The 13,413-nt window shown below is 44.1% G+C and overlaps 1 protein-coding gene across 4 annotated transcripts in view; it reads right to left on the bottom strand.

Annotated features, from left to right (window-relative positions):
- Window positions 1-466: 466 nt before the first annotated feature.
- Window positions 467-13,413, bottom strand: part of CLRN1 (clarin 1) — a 72,412-nt gene continuing 59,465 nt past the window's right edge. For all 4 annotated transcript variants that reach the window (XM_083177952.1, XM_083177951.1, XM_083177953.1 and 1 more), the window contains exons 3-4: window positions 7,711-7,890; window positions 467-4,494 (exon numbers count right to left, since the gene is read on the bottom strand). In XM_083177952.1, the coding sequence (XP_083034078.1) occupies window positions 4,229-4,494; window positions 7,711-7,890 (446 nt within the window). In that variant the 3' untranslated portion in view covers window positions 467-4,228. The remainder of the gene's footprint in view (window positions 4,495-7,710; window positions 7,891-13,413) is intronic.

Genomic DNA, 13,413 nt, shown 5'->3' with positions numbered 1-13,413 from the left:
TTGTACAGAGAGAGTTAGATTTGGGTGGGGTTTCACTTCAAAGTGAGATGTATATTGCAGTGTAAAATATATCTAAAGATAGAGATGAATTGGCATATCTTGCTGTGTGTACGGGAGATCCACCGACCACCCATACATCCATGCCAGGAGCCACCGGTGATTGACAGCGCAGTGGGTCGGGCACATGCAAATCCACCCACCCATTTGTGATGTCAGAGGCAGCATTACTTTGTTTTTGTAAATGCACCTCATCAAGCATTACATAGGAAGACACATGGGGGAAATTCACTAAGATGAAAGTTTTATTTCACATAGGATGTTGCTATTGTCAACCAATCAGAATCTACTTCTTATTTATTTATTTATTTACAGAACTCCCATCTAAGTAAATGTACCCCAGTAACACAATTGTGTGTACACACTGCACAATGGACATGCAGATTAGTAGCAGGTTCCATAATTACTCTACTAATAATGTCATGGTGCAGTTAAGAAAACAGACAACAACATGATGGAATATCAACTTTATTCTTAGTTTAATTTAGCCCAATAATTACAAAACAAATAATCATTAATAATTTTGTAATATGTTTTTCATCAAAATGCTTGGCACATTCTTATTGGGACGATAAACCTGAATGTGGTGAAACCAGCTAACGTATTGTATTATTATTATTAACAGCTAGAAGCAGGAGATGCTTACTGAACAAATCTTTTCCTTTCAATTGGCTTGTCCAATGCTGCAAATTGCAGTCAATGGGGGAAATTCAATTACATGTGATGTTCCAGAAGGCGCAACACAGGGCCCTTACGCTGCAGATTTTGCTTCTCACTACCAGACATGATATTGTGCATGTAGTGTGTGTAGAGGCTTCCATAATGACCAAATATGTGCGCAGCCAGTGACTCTTCTTTTGGTAGCAGATTTATCGAAACTTGGAGAGAGATAAAGTGGAGAGAGATAAAGCAACCACCTATCTAACTTACTGAGGCAGTTTGTTGTGTCAGTCTTGCCATGTTATTGTGGTTCTGTCTGAGTTTGGTCTGGTTGTTGCTGATCTCTATGTCAGATTCTTCAGGGTAAATTTACTAATATGGGAGTTCTATTGCTGATTGGATGTTTGTATGGACAACCAATCAGATTCTATCTATCTGTTACTATGGGCAACAGCCCATCTTCAAAAGCACCCCCATCTATGTATATAAAACCCTTAATGTTTGTTACCAATGCTGAGTCCATTCTCAAATGTTCCACAGCACTCAGCATGACTGCATACCTCCCAAGAGTCCCAATTTTCACGGGACATTACAATTTTTTGGGACTGTCCTACTTTACCACCCGAGGGCAGCAGTGTTCCACGGTACAAGTCGCTTGCACATGTACATGCATGGTCAAAGTGTCTATTCATGGAAACAGAGGGAGGGGCTCACAGAGTTCTGGGCATGCCCCCATAGTAATGACCGCAATAGGCATGACTCATGATCGTGGTCATCCCTGCTTAGCCATACCCCTTTTCCTGAGGCCACACCCCCTTTTCAGGAGAACATTCCGATTGCTCAAGCATTGTTGCATAGCATTTAGCATGCTTGCGTACTTTAACCCACTGGTTCCCAAACTTTTTAAAATCATGGCACCCTAGAGCAGTGGTTCTCAACCTCAGTCCTCTAGGACTCCCCAACAGTTCATTTTTTCCAGGTCTCCACTCTCAACACAGAATCCCAAATTAAGTAATTGGCTCCACCTGTGGATCTTTAAGTGTGTCAGTGAATAATGAGTGCACTTGTGCATCTGCTGAGTGACCTGGAAAACATGAAATTTTTACCTATGGGCTGACTGGCTTCACTGTGACTGGTAGTGACTTCCTATTGGAAGTCTTACCTGTCAGTCACAGACACACAAGGCAATCCCATTTGGTGGTGTTACCTCCCTCCGGAACTGCAAGGCTGGGCTGGGATAAGCAGAGGGCAGGCTTCAAGCTACTCCCTGCCTTACCATGCAGTCCAATCTGACTTCTTGGTGCAGTCCATAAAAGCCAGGTCTATGCGCATGTGCAATCGCACAGTGGCGTATGCCGGATCCATTGTGAGTGCCGGACATGGGCTAACGGCTGTCACCTATTCAGGCAGGGAGGTAGCAACTGCCCCACCTGCCACATGTAAGTAGGGAATGTCATATTATTTAAAGGGAATGGCAGCCAAATCACATTTTTAGTGCAGGGTTGCCGACCCTCCCGGAATTTCCGGGAGTCTCCCGAAAATCGGGACCCCCTCCCGGCCCCCCGGAAGGATGGGCAACCCTCCCAGATTCAGGGGGGACCCCCGCTGTCCCCCGGATCGCGGCATTAAAATGCCATAATCCTCGGGTCTAAGAGGAGGGGGCGGAGCTAAAACGGCACAATCGCGTCATTTTAGCCCCGCACCCTCTCCATGGAGATCCGTGAATTCCCTGTTTTACCAGCATGGGGCGGGGCTTAGTGATGTCACTCGTAAGCCCCGCCCCCTGAGCGGCTGCTGAAACCCTCCTCTCCGGCTTCTCCCGGAGAGGAGAATCTTAAAGTCGGCAACCCTGTTTTAGTGTTAAACCCACCCATACCCCAAGTGCAAACAGGATAATTGGACAAACATGCCCCTGTGGCATAGGTAAGGAAAAGCACACACAAGGAAAAGTATGTTACGGTATGTAGAGTAGCTTACATCCTGCTATGTAACAATTCTAAGAGTAATACTAAACCCAGGAGTTCTCCAAGGGTGCAAGGTGTTCATGTATGCCTGACAGAGACACGAGACACAGGCTCAGGGCAGGACCATCTTAACGGCATGGAGGGCATGGAGTGCATGCAAAGCAATGCACTGGGGCCCCTACTAAAGTTTAGAAAATATCCTAACTTCCTGCGGTGTCTTCTCCACCTGCTGTTGCCCATCCAGCAGTTAGCATGCTTACAGCCATTGGGCCATAACCCCCATGCCAGCCGCTCACCCTATTCAATGATTCCGGGGAAATCCTTGCTGCCAGAGGACGGCGAGGATTCCCCAAACAGCGAGCTGTTTTGGTGGCTGCACAGTTTCCACCTTGCTGTAAAAACCCAGTAAGGTGGAAATGGCGTGTGCCTATTGAATACTGAGTCCGTTGAATACTGACCCGCGAGCTGTCACGGCGAGCAATCAGCACTGCTCGCTATCACAGCTCATATAAAGAGCATTGAATACTGCCCTTTATCTGTTTGGCTGCAGGCCGGTAGAGAATGTTCCCCAGCAGTTCTGATTTTGTGTAATTCACAATCAAAGCAGCCAGGCAGCAATCTGTACTAGCCTCACAAGAAACTCCACAGGCACCAGCAAATCCCTACTCGAAGGCCCCTAGAATTGTGGGGCACTAGGGCAGCTGCCTAGTATGCCCATGCGATAAGATGGCCACAATGATAAAATGTGTGAAAGTGCCAAATTGTATGTCATTTACTTACGATTCCAAGCCAATGTGCAGTCCTTTGGGCATCAGATCGGATCTGCAGATTGTCACTGCTGCACCAAGGATACATCGTATCCCAGGGCAGTGAATGGGATCGTATCCGATACATCGTATGCAACATGACTACATACGATATATCCCCTGGCGGGGAGTTGCTGAGGTATAACATGGGAGGCTGCATTTGATACCTCAGCTAAGTATATGTAGGCCTTTAGGCATATGTCGTAATCCTTAATAATAATGGTAAAAACATATTTCAATACATTATCATTCTGTTTTGCACAAAAAGGGTCATGTGGCAACAAAAGAAACTAGCTGCTTCTGTCTTATTGTCTATTTAATACAAAATAAAGTTCCATTTACCATATTAAAATAAGATGGGAATTGCCCTGCATCATTCGATAGGTATGACAATGAAGTAATGCAAATAGACAGTCACTAATTGATTTAATTATTTGACATACTATAGCCACAATGCTAATTAATTATGTACCATCGGCTATTAAGGTCAATCCGCAAACTGCCAATCAGATGGGGATAGGGATGATTGCTGATATTCATCTTCATTATCTTACACAACAACTTTGACGTGAGTGTATACATACAGTACTTTTTTGCAGATGGGAAGTGTGAAAATGCATCATATCTTATATAAAATAAACTTCAATGAGCCCCAAGTGTATAAACCTGTACTAGAAACTGTGTAAATCTACATCTCAGGGTGTTCTGTCATGTACTGCTCATGATGTTACTGTACTGATCTCAGTACATCAGATCGATTGCTCCAGAACTTGTATCCAACTCCTTTGATTTTGAGAAAGGAAAATCAAAACCAGCTAATCGAATAAGAAACGCATTTGAAAAATGTACTAGTGTGCACACCAGGACAATCCAGAATGACTTCTCAAAGTGCTCGGTCTCCGTCTTAAATAGAAACCCTCCTTCTTTGTAGTTAGCAATGTTCTCAGATAGATTGTGCAGTTTAACTTCTGAAGAGAAGAGGATTAGTACAAGACAGCCACAGGAACCTACAACAGAGAAAATGGCAGTCATTGAAAACAGCAACAGAAGTATGTTCACGTACACATTCTGCACATAAATTTCAGTTAGCAACAACATTTTTATATACAGGGAAAATATGGGCGTCTTTTCCATGTATCACACAAATATTGGAAAATACTTTTTTCTACAATATAGATGTTTGAAAACATATGACAGGTAAACATTATGTTATACGTTTATGACATTTTAACTCTAAAGCTGCGTACCCACGGTAAGATATAGTGCACAATCTAGCACACTATCTAGCCAGTTTCGAATAGCATGCTAGATAGTGCACTATATCTTACCGTGTGTATGCACTATCCGACGTACGATGCGCGCTCCCGCAGGTCGTATGGGAGGGAGCTGATCGGGTGAACATGCAACCCAATTCTGTCTAGAAAGCATAAGATAGTATAGTGTAGTATAGCTGTGACGTCCATAGGCGTGCGCAAGGGGGGTGCCGGGGGTGCACAGGCACCTCCTAATGGCAGGCACCCCCGCACGATCGCAGCCAGGTCCGACATCACAGAATAGCTTTTTTTTTTTTTTTTTTTTCGGGAGCCGGCTGCAGTGACAGACGTGTGAGGACCCTGGCTGCCTGTAGGGGGAACTGAAGTGCACAGACAGTTCCTCTCAGGCATTACTAAACAGTGCTGGCCGAGTGAGGACTTCCTTGTGTTTGAAATGTGCTGCAGGTGAGCTGGAACAGGGGGGTGTGTATGTTATGAGGCTATGACTTTGTTTTAGAGGGAGAGGGGGAAGGTATATTGGTTTTTAATAATGCTGGCTACTTTTTTATGTTATGTCATAAAGGTGTGTGTTTATCAGCATGTTGTAAGTATACTATGTGTGCATAGGGGGGCTGTTTATAGGTATACTATCTGTGTGGGAGGGGGCTCTGTGTATACTACAGGACATTGTGTGTGTGTGTGTGCATGCTGTGCCTGTATGTATACTATGTGTGTATATATGTGTGGGCTGTGTATATGTATACTGTGTGTGTATATATATTAGTGCATACTGTAGGGGGGCTATATATATGTATACTATGTGTGGGGGGGCTCTTTATGTATATACTACATCTGTATGTGTGTATGTGGGTGAGCAAAGGGGGGCAGTGCATATGTATACTATGTGTGGGGGGCTCTGTATGTTTGTGTGTGTGTGTGTATACTATGTGTGCGGGTGGGCATTTGCCCCTGGGCACTTGGGGTACAAGTGTCCCGTGCCCGCCACAGCCTCCTTCCCTTTTGAGCGGCTGACCATATGCTGCCTGCCGCTGACAGGTAAAGTAGCTTCAGTGTGCGGCATGTAGCATCCGGCCAGCGGCTCAAAAGGGAAGGAGGCTGCGGCTCCGGTGGGCATCTTATAAGAAGAGTGCCCAGCACTACCCGGAAGTGCAGATTCACGGGAGCACTGGTGTGCAATGCGCACCCCCAGCAATGAGCATGAAACTCCCCTTGTCAACGAGCATTTAACCACCCCCTTCCCAGGGAGCATGTGACTCCTGGCAAAGAACATTTCACATCCCCCCCCCCATGGCATAATCTGTAATGGCCATCACAGTCTGAGGCGTAACATGTAATGGGCATCATGGTGTGAGGAATGGGAATTACACGTACAACGTGTATTGGGCATTATGGAATGTGGTATACTATGTAATGGCTGTGTGATGTGTAATATGCATGTAAGTATGTGTTCATTTTTGTCGCGCGCCTTCGACGTGCACAGTCTCTATTGTCCCTGTTTTACTAATATTTTTTTAAGCCCTAACATAATGTGTAATGGGCATTACGGTGTGTGGCATGTGTAATGGGCATTATTGTGCGTGACATTATGTCTAGTGTGTTTCATTATGTGTAGTAATAGGAGATGATGAACACGCCCAGTAGATAGTGATGGACACGCCCCCTCCAATGGTGCACCCCCTAATAAAACGGGCTGCGCACGCCTATGGTGACGTCAGATCGTTTGCTATATCTTATGCACATCGTACCTTATTTTAAGCACAAATCTTATGCTTTTTAAGCACCAGGACTTTTCTGGGGAATTGTATATGATATCTTACGGAACATAAATCGTACCGTGGGTACGCACCTTAAATATTTTACTTCAAAACAGTCTACTTTATTGCCTATAGGTGTCACTACAGATCATACATTTTATTTCCAGTATTTGGTTACTCCACTTTGATCTATTACAAGGAGAGGTAAAGCGGCTGCCGCCGAGTGTGGGGGGAGCTTCAAGCGGCTGCCGAGTCGGGGGGTGATGCACTGAGTCTGGGGGGTTGCTGCGGCCTCCGCTGAGTCCGTGGGGGGGTCAGAAGGCGGGAATGCGGCCACCGCCGAGTACGGGGGGAGCCGCCACTGCCGAGTCCCGGGGCAGGAGGGGGGTGATGCGGCCGCCGAGTCACGGGGGGGGGGGGGGGGGGGTGCCATGTCGTGTCAATCTTTTTCTGTGTTGTCCATTTTCATGTCAACCTTTTGCTTTTGTCGACCTAAACCATGTTGACCTTTTTATGTGTCAACCTTTTCACTTTCGACCAATAGTGGTCAACCTATTGACTATTTACTATCAAACTAATGATCAACACCCTCGCAGTCTGCGGAGATATATTCCTGTCTCTCCCCACTCCCGCACGCTCTCATTAATATAAAACACAATAAGCAGGATGAATTGAAAAATACCTCTTGTATGATTTTATCCAATAACAACAATGGGCCTTATTTTGGTTCATTCTTTCTGACAAAATCCTTCTTAGATAGGCAAAACCATGTGCACTGCAGGTGGGGCAGATGTAACATGTGCAGAGAGAATTAGATTTGGGTGGGGTTTTACTTCAAAGTGAGATCTATATTGCAGTGTAAAAATAAAGCAGTCAGTATTTTCCCTGCACAGAAACAAAATTACTCACCCAAATCTAATTCTCTCTGCACATGTTACATCTGCCCCCCCCCTGCAGTGCAAATGGTTTTGTCCATCTAAGAAGGATTTTGTCAGAAAGAATGAACCAAAATAAGGCCCAATGAGACAATACAGTATATTATATGTTGACATCAGACTCAGCGCTACCTTAGTCCATATATTCCCCTTGTATTTATATATGCATATGCATAGTGCTTTCCCCGTGTTACTCATCATGCCATACTGTGCAGGCTCCCTGTGATGTTTGAATTGTAAGGAGGATGGTATCTACTTACATGAAACAAAGCACCAGAGGTATAATCCAACTGGACCATGTAGTGCTTCATATGGTTTGCCAAAAGCGTTGAACATGAAGAAGCCCGTTCCTACCAAAGCAAACGCAATCAGCGCCGTTGTGAATATAACCACACTGACATGTATACTGGCAGGGATGGCGTTCAGCAAGTCTGGAAAGACTAAGAAAAAAGAATAATTAGGTCACAATAAAAGTAATGGAAAAATGGTTCACCTTTGCTATTGGACAGTGCCATTCACCAAAACGTTGAAGATAAGAAATACAGGTATAATCAACCCCTAGCCTCCTACACAATCAGGAATACCAGACCCCAGAATATGCTGTGAGGAACATTAGGGAAGGTTACTGCCTAATACGTAAACCTGTAAATTAGGGAAGAGGAAAGTAATTATCCCTCGGGAGGAACCTTAATAAATGATTGTATACAAAAGAATTTGAAAATAGTTCTAATATAAAATAAAAAAATAAAATACAATACTTTAAAATGAATTGACTCCTGCATTTCTGTATGTTATATGCATGGTGCAGTGATTGCCTTTGTCTTCCTCCCGGAACTTCCTAGCCTGGGTCCAATCATAACTGTCAAGCAATGAAGCTGAATACTGACATGAATGCGGCCTGGCTATCCTTCACCTTCAGTCAGTAAACTGTCCAAACAAACCATAGGTGCCGATTCTGTGGGTGCTCAAGGGCCCGAGCACCCACGGAAATTTATGAGTGTGTGACGGGCCTGAGTACTGCTGCTGGACCGCCATGTTAACTTGCTAATTTGCGGCTGCAGCAACCACATTGCCGGACCCGCCACCTGGGAAACAGTATGCCGGGAAGAGTGTATTCTGTCCGCGGAGTACCTGCACTGTGGGGGCATTTATGTACCTGCACTGTGGGGGCATTTATGTATGTGGAACTCTGTTGCCGTAATTTGAATATTGGAGACAACTGTGCTCCATAATATAAATTGGTATTATTTTGTGGCCACACCCCTTCCCTGTGAAGCCACTCCTCTATATTTTTGGCTTGAGCACCCACCAGCAAAAACATAAATCGGCACCTATGAAACAAACTGATAGCATTTGGTTAGACAGCTGGTTGCATTCCCTTTCTATGCAGAGGGTAATTCAGACCTTCTCGCTAGGCTGTGTATACTGTATATACACCGTTTAGCGAGCAAGTTAACACCGCCCCATCGAACGCACAACGCCCTGCCATCCAAACCCCCTCACTACTCTGCGAGTGGATGTGTATGCTTACATATTCACTTGCATGCGCCCGCACAGAGGAGAAATGATTCGATGGTCGCTCACCATCGAATGACTTTTCTTCTGTTCGCAGACGAAAGGTAGCCCAGGAGCTACTTTTTGCCTGTATGTTGTACCACTAATTGGGGGTGGGCACTGACGTCATGTGGCGTTCCCTTGGGCCCGGCCAGTGTCAGCAAACCGTTTTTGGGGGCATGTCCATGAAAAGCTGAGTGTCGCCCCCTGCCTGTCAATCAGGCAGCGAGTGCCACGGCGAATGAACATTTTACTAAAGGTGCTTGCTACCCCTATGCGAATGCAATTGTCCCCCACCATCGGAGACAGGGCCAAATTCGGTCCTGTACGAACAGGTCCGAATCGGCCCCTAAGAGAGGAGGGGCCCATTTGCAATCTCTGTGCATCTCCACTCATTTGCAGATTACTGAGAACGTGGTTCCAGGTCCTTATTCCTCATGATTGCTCTACTGCACATTCACAGATACCCGGGAAATGGACCAATCCCTATTTTTCGGGTGATTAATGTGGAACTGATGGACAGTTAAGTATCCTCTATGGCAGGGGTTCCCAAACTTTTTTGAATATTTTTCACGGCACCCCTAGGTCAAAAATTTGTTGTCAATAGATTTAGAAAAAATATTAAATCAAGTAAATTGTGTTTATAGGTCATCCTTAGGATCAATTATGTAGTGAGGAACCAGATTTGCTTTTGTTTGCCCACATATTTCATTATTAGCGGCCATCATGGGTTTTGCCCATAACTATTATGAATTTGTCCTAGACCACCAATCCAAGGCACCCCTGCAAGTGTCCCGAGGTACCCCAGGGTGCCTAGGCACACAGTTTGGGAACCACTGCTCTATGGTGCAATGTGTGATGTGTGGCCCAGGGGCCCATCTTTACCACATATCCGGAACCCGTTATAGATACATCCATGTTTCTGTGATCCTGATTGGTAGCACAATTTAAATCATTAAGCACAATTGTATCCAGTCAGTTATAAATGTTTAAATATTTCAATATACAGAATAGAGGTCTACAAGATAATAGTTCAGAACAAATCCAAGCAAAATGTTTCCTCTTGTGTTTGTGTAAATGTGTTATAAATGTTGTCGTTTTTTCTGTCCAGCTCAGAACACAGTATTTTTGTGCAGAAAATAAGAGTGCAGTTTATACATAAATTGATACTCATTTCTTAGCAGAAAAGGGTAGAAGGGTGACGTGTACTATGGTGTAATGTGAACAATGTAATGTATCCTTAATGCAGCACTACATGTTCCTGATCAGGAGATCATAGTGTTCTAAAGCTACAAAACTCTATTATTAAAGGTGCACTGTTGTAGGACACTGTGCTATAAACCATCTCTCTACAGTACAGGTCGAGTATCCCGTATCCGAATATCCGTTATCCGAATTATTCCGAAATACGGACATTCCAGAAAGTGAAAAAAAAAAATTTTTTGGGCTAAAAACTCACTGGGGACATATGTAACAGCATCACTGGGGACATGATATGTAACTGGCACTATATATGTGCAAGACAATGATTGCTTGGCATTCAAATTCAGTGCTGAGATAGTACACACATTTTGTTTCACGTTTTGAAACCTTGTTTTTGGAACAAATAAAATATATTTGTGTGTATTTTATGTGGTAATAAAATATATTTGTGTGTATATTATGTGTTTATACAGCATAAATGCAAGATACTTCAAAATACATCATTGAAATATTAAAATATTCCGAAATACGGAATAATCCGTTATCCAAAATTCTCCTGGTCCCGAGCATTTTGGATACAGGATACTCAACCTGTACATACATTATAATAGAAGGCAAGTTTAGCTGTTATCTGCTACACTACATTTTAAAATATATTGTCCTATTGAAATAAATGGTGGTGTATGAGGTTTTCTTTTTTATCCTTAGTTAAAAGAGGTTATGATGTAATTCATGGATTACCAGCACCCTGACGAAAATGCAGTAAAAAAAAGCACTGAAACGTTGGCATCATACTGGGTCTGCATGTGTTTCACTGGCTGAGTGCCACCTTCCAGAATATTATGAATCACGACTGTTCAAGCCGCGACTAGGAAGGCACCACTGGTATTATACTTTACCTGTATTTTGTGCCGTGAGAAGTGCAGCTGAATCACTGACACACACACACACACACACATATATATGTATTTTTTCCAATGCACTCACGGTTTGGTGTACTTTTATCCGGAGGTGCTCCCGCCAGTCTCACAAGAAAAGCTTATGGTCCAAATTCAAAATCCCACAGAATCAGGGCACTCACCAAGCAGCAATTAGGGCAATGCTTTTTTTATTCCATAGCCAACAACAGATAAGCCGACGTTTCGGACCTAACAAGGCCCTTAATCATGGCGTCCTGAGTCTCACAAAGTTGCTCTTTTGTGAGACTCAGGACGCCATGATTAAGGGCCTTGTTAGGTCCGAAACGTCGGCTTATCTGTTGTTGGCTATGGAATAAAAAAAGCATTGCCCTAATTGCTGCTTGGTGAGTGCCATGATTCTGTGGGAATATATATATATAGATTCTGATTTGGATCCCAGGCAGTTAACTTCCGGTTTTACTCCTAAAAGTTCTGAAGTGCCTTAGGAACAATACTATTGAACAGCTGATGCAGGTCTTTGACCACTATGTTACTTCATTCACACTCATACTTGTGATGCTATATGCCTATTTTCCATTAAGGCACACCTCTGAAACACACCTGTGTGAACGACTTTTTTGAGTCCTAGACCCTACAGACGTACTAGCAGCTTTGCTGTGGCATATTTTGATTTTTCGCCTTGCTGACTTATTGTTCGCTAAGCCCCTGATGAAGTCAATTTATTGACGAAACGCGTTGGGCCTACAACACCATCTGTATCAATAACAGACCAGCTGTACCTTTTAAATTTGAAGTCTTTGTGAAGACTAAAAATAAATGTATATTTTTTTAATATATATATTCTTTTAAGTTGTTGAACTGTATTTAGCGCACTCTATACTTCTCTTTTATATATATATATATATACTGTATACAGTACATAAAGTAAAAAATTTGCATAAATGTTTAAAGTAGGAATGCAATTTTAATACTTATGTTTTATGGCCAATCATGTGGGCAGCTGGTGTCTGTCTGGTGATCATCATTCTATCATAATGGTGGGCCAATTTTAAGGTGGCGGCCTGGAGCCTCAGCTCCATCTGCCCCATTGTTTATCTGGCCCTACCTCTCAATGTTGCTGAGCTGGATATGCCCAGTGAGTCATGGCTCCTGATCTTCGGGTCTTCTCCGAATCCTCCGCAATGCAGTACGGTGTCTGGGGGTGGGTTTGTTTACATCCGGAGCTCCGCCCCCAGCCCGGGACTTAGCCCCGCCAGCCAATCATGGTCCAGGAAAAGCCTGAAGTCCCGGTCTGGGGGCAGAGCTCCGGATGTAAACAAACCCGCCCCCAGACACCGTACTGCATTGCGGAGGGTCCGGAGAAGCCCTGAAGATCAGCGTTGTGAGTATATTTTGCTTTCACAGGTTCCCCACTTTGGATTCTACAGGACAAGGGGACCGATCTTCTATCAACATAGGTATGTATGGATGTATGGGCTCCGTATGTAATAAAGTTTTACTGTCAGTGTGTATGTGTTTTTATTTAACTATTTCTACTGCTGGGGCACTACTAGTCCCAGCGGGCCCTTTATTGTAGGGATGTGCACCGGCCACTTTTCGGGTTTTGGGTTCTGATTACCTTGAGGTTTTGGGTTCTAATGGGTTTTGGCAAAACACCTCCTAAGTGTTTTGTGTTTGGATTTCTTGGGTTTTGGGTTCTGATTTTTTTTTTTTTTTTGCTCCTACGCTATATTAACGGCAATAACATTCATTTCCACTCATTTCCAGTCTATTCTGAACACCTCACAATATTGTTTTTAGGGCAAAAGGTTGCACCGAGGTAGCTGGATAACTATGCTAAGCCACACAAGTGTGCGGCACAAACATGTGGCTCATGTAAGAGTGACACTGCAGACAGAGCCGGTGCTAGGGTGTCCGGCGCCCTCCTGCAAACTATAAATTTTGCACCCTTTCACATTGCCATTGCAACAAGCTGCAGCCCGATTGTGGGAGCGTATGCAACATGCGATCCTATGGAGGATCTCGGGTGCATGTACATGTATGCATACACCATCTCAGTGCTGTGTCCGCAAAATGTTGCAGGCACTAAAGGTGCCCATACACACTGCAAGAATCGCATACGTTATGGGCTAGATTGCATCGCACGGCATGCATGCAATGTGTGTGTGCGATGCGATCCGAAAGCAGTACAAAAAGTATGTGCAGCACATGCTTTTTGTACTGTGCGATGTCCGCACGAGTGCACATCGCATTGCACGCTGCTATAGTAGCGTGTATGGCCACCCC

Source organism: Crinia signifera, chromosome 3, assembly GCF_055691185.1.
Source record: "Crinia signifera chromosome 3, ASM5569118v1, whole genome shotgun sequence".
NCBI lineage: Eukaryota > Metazoa > Chordata > Amphibia > Anura > Myobatrachidae > Crinia > Crinia signifera.
Note: the sequence above shows the minus strand (reverse complement) of the source record. Positions and strands in the feature narration are given on the sequence as shown.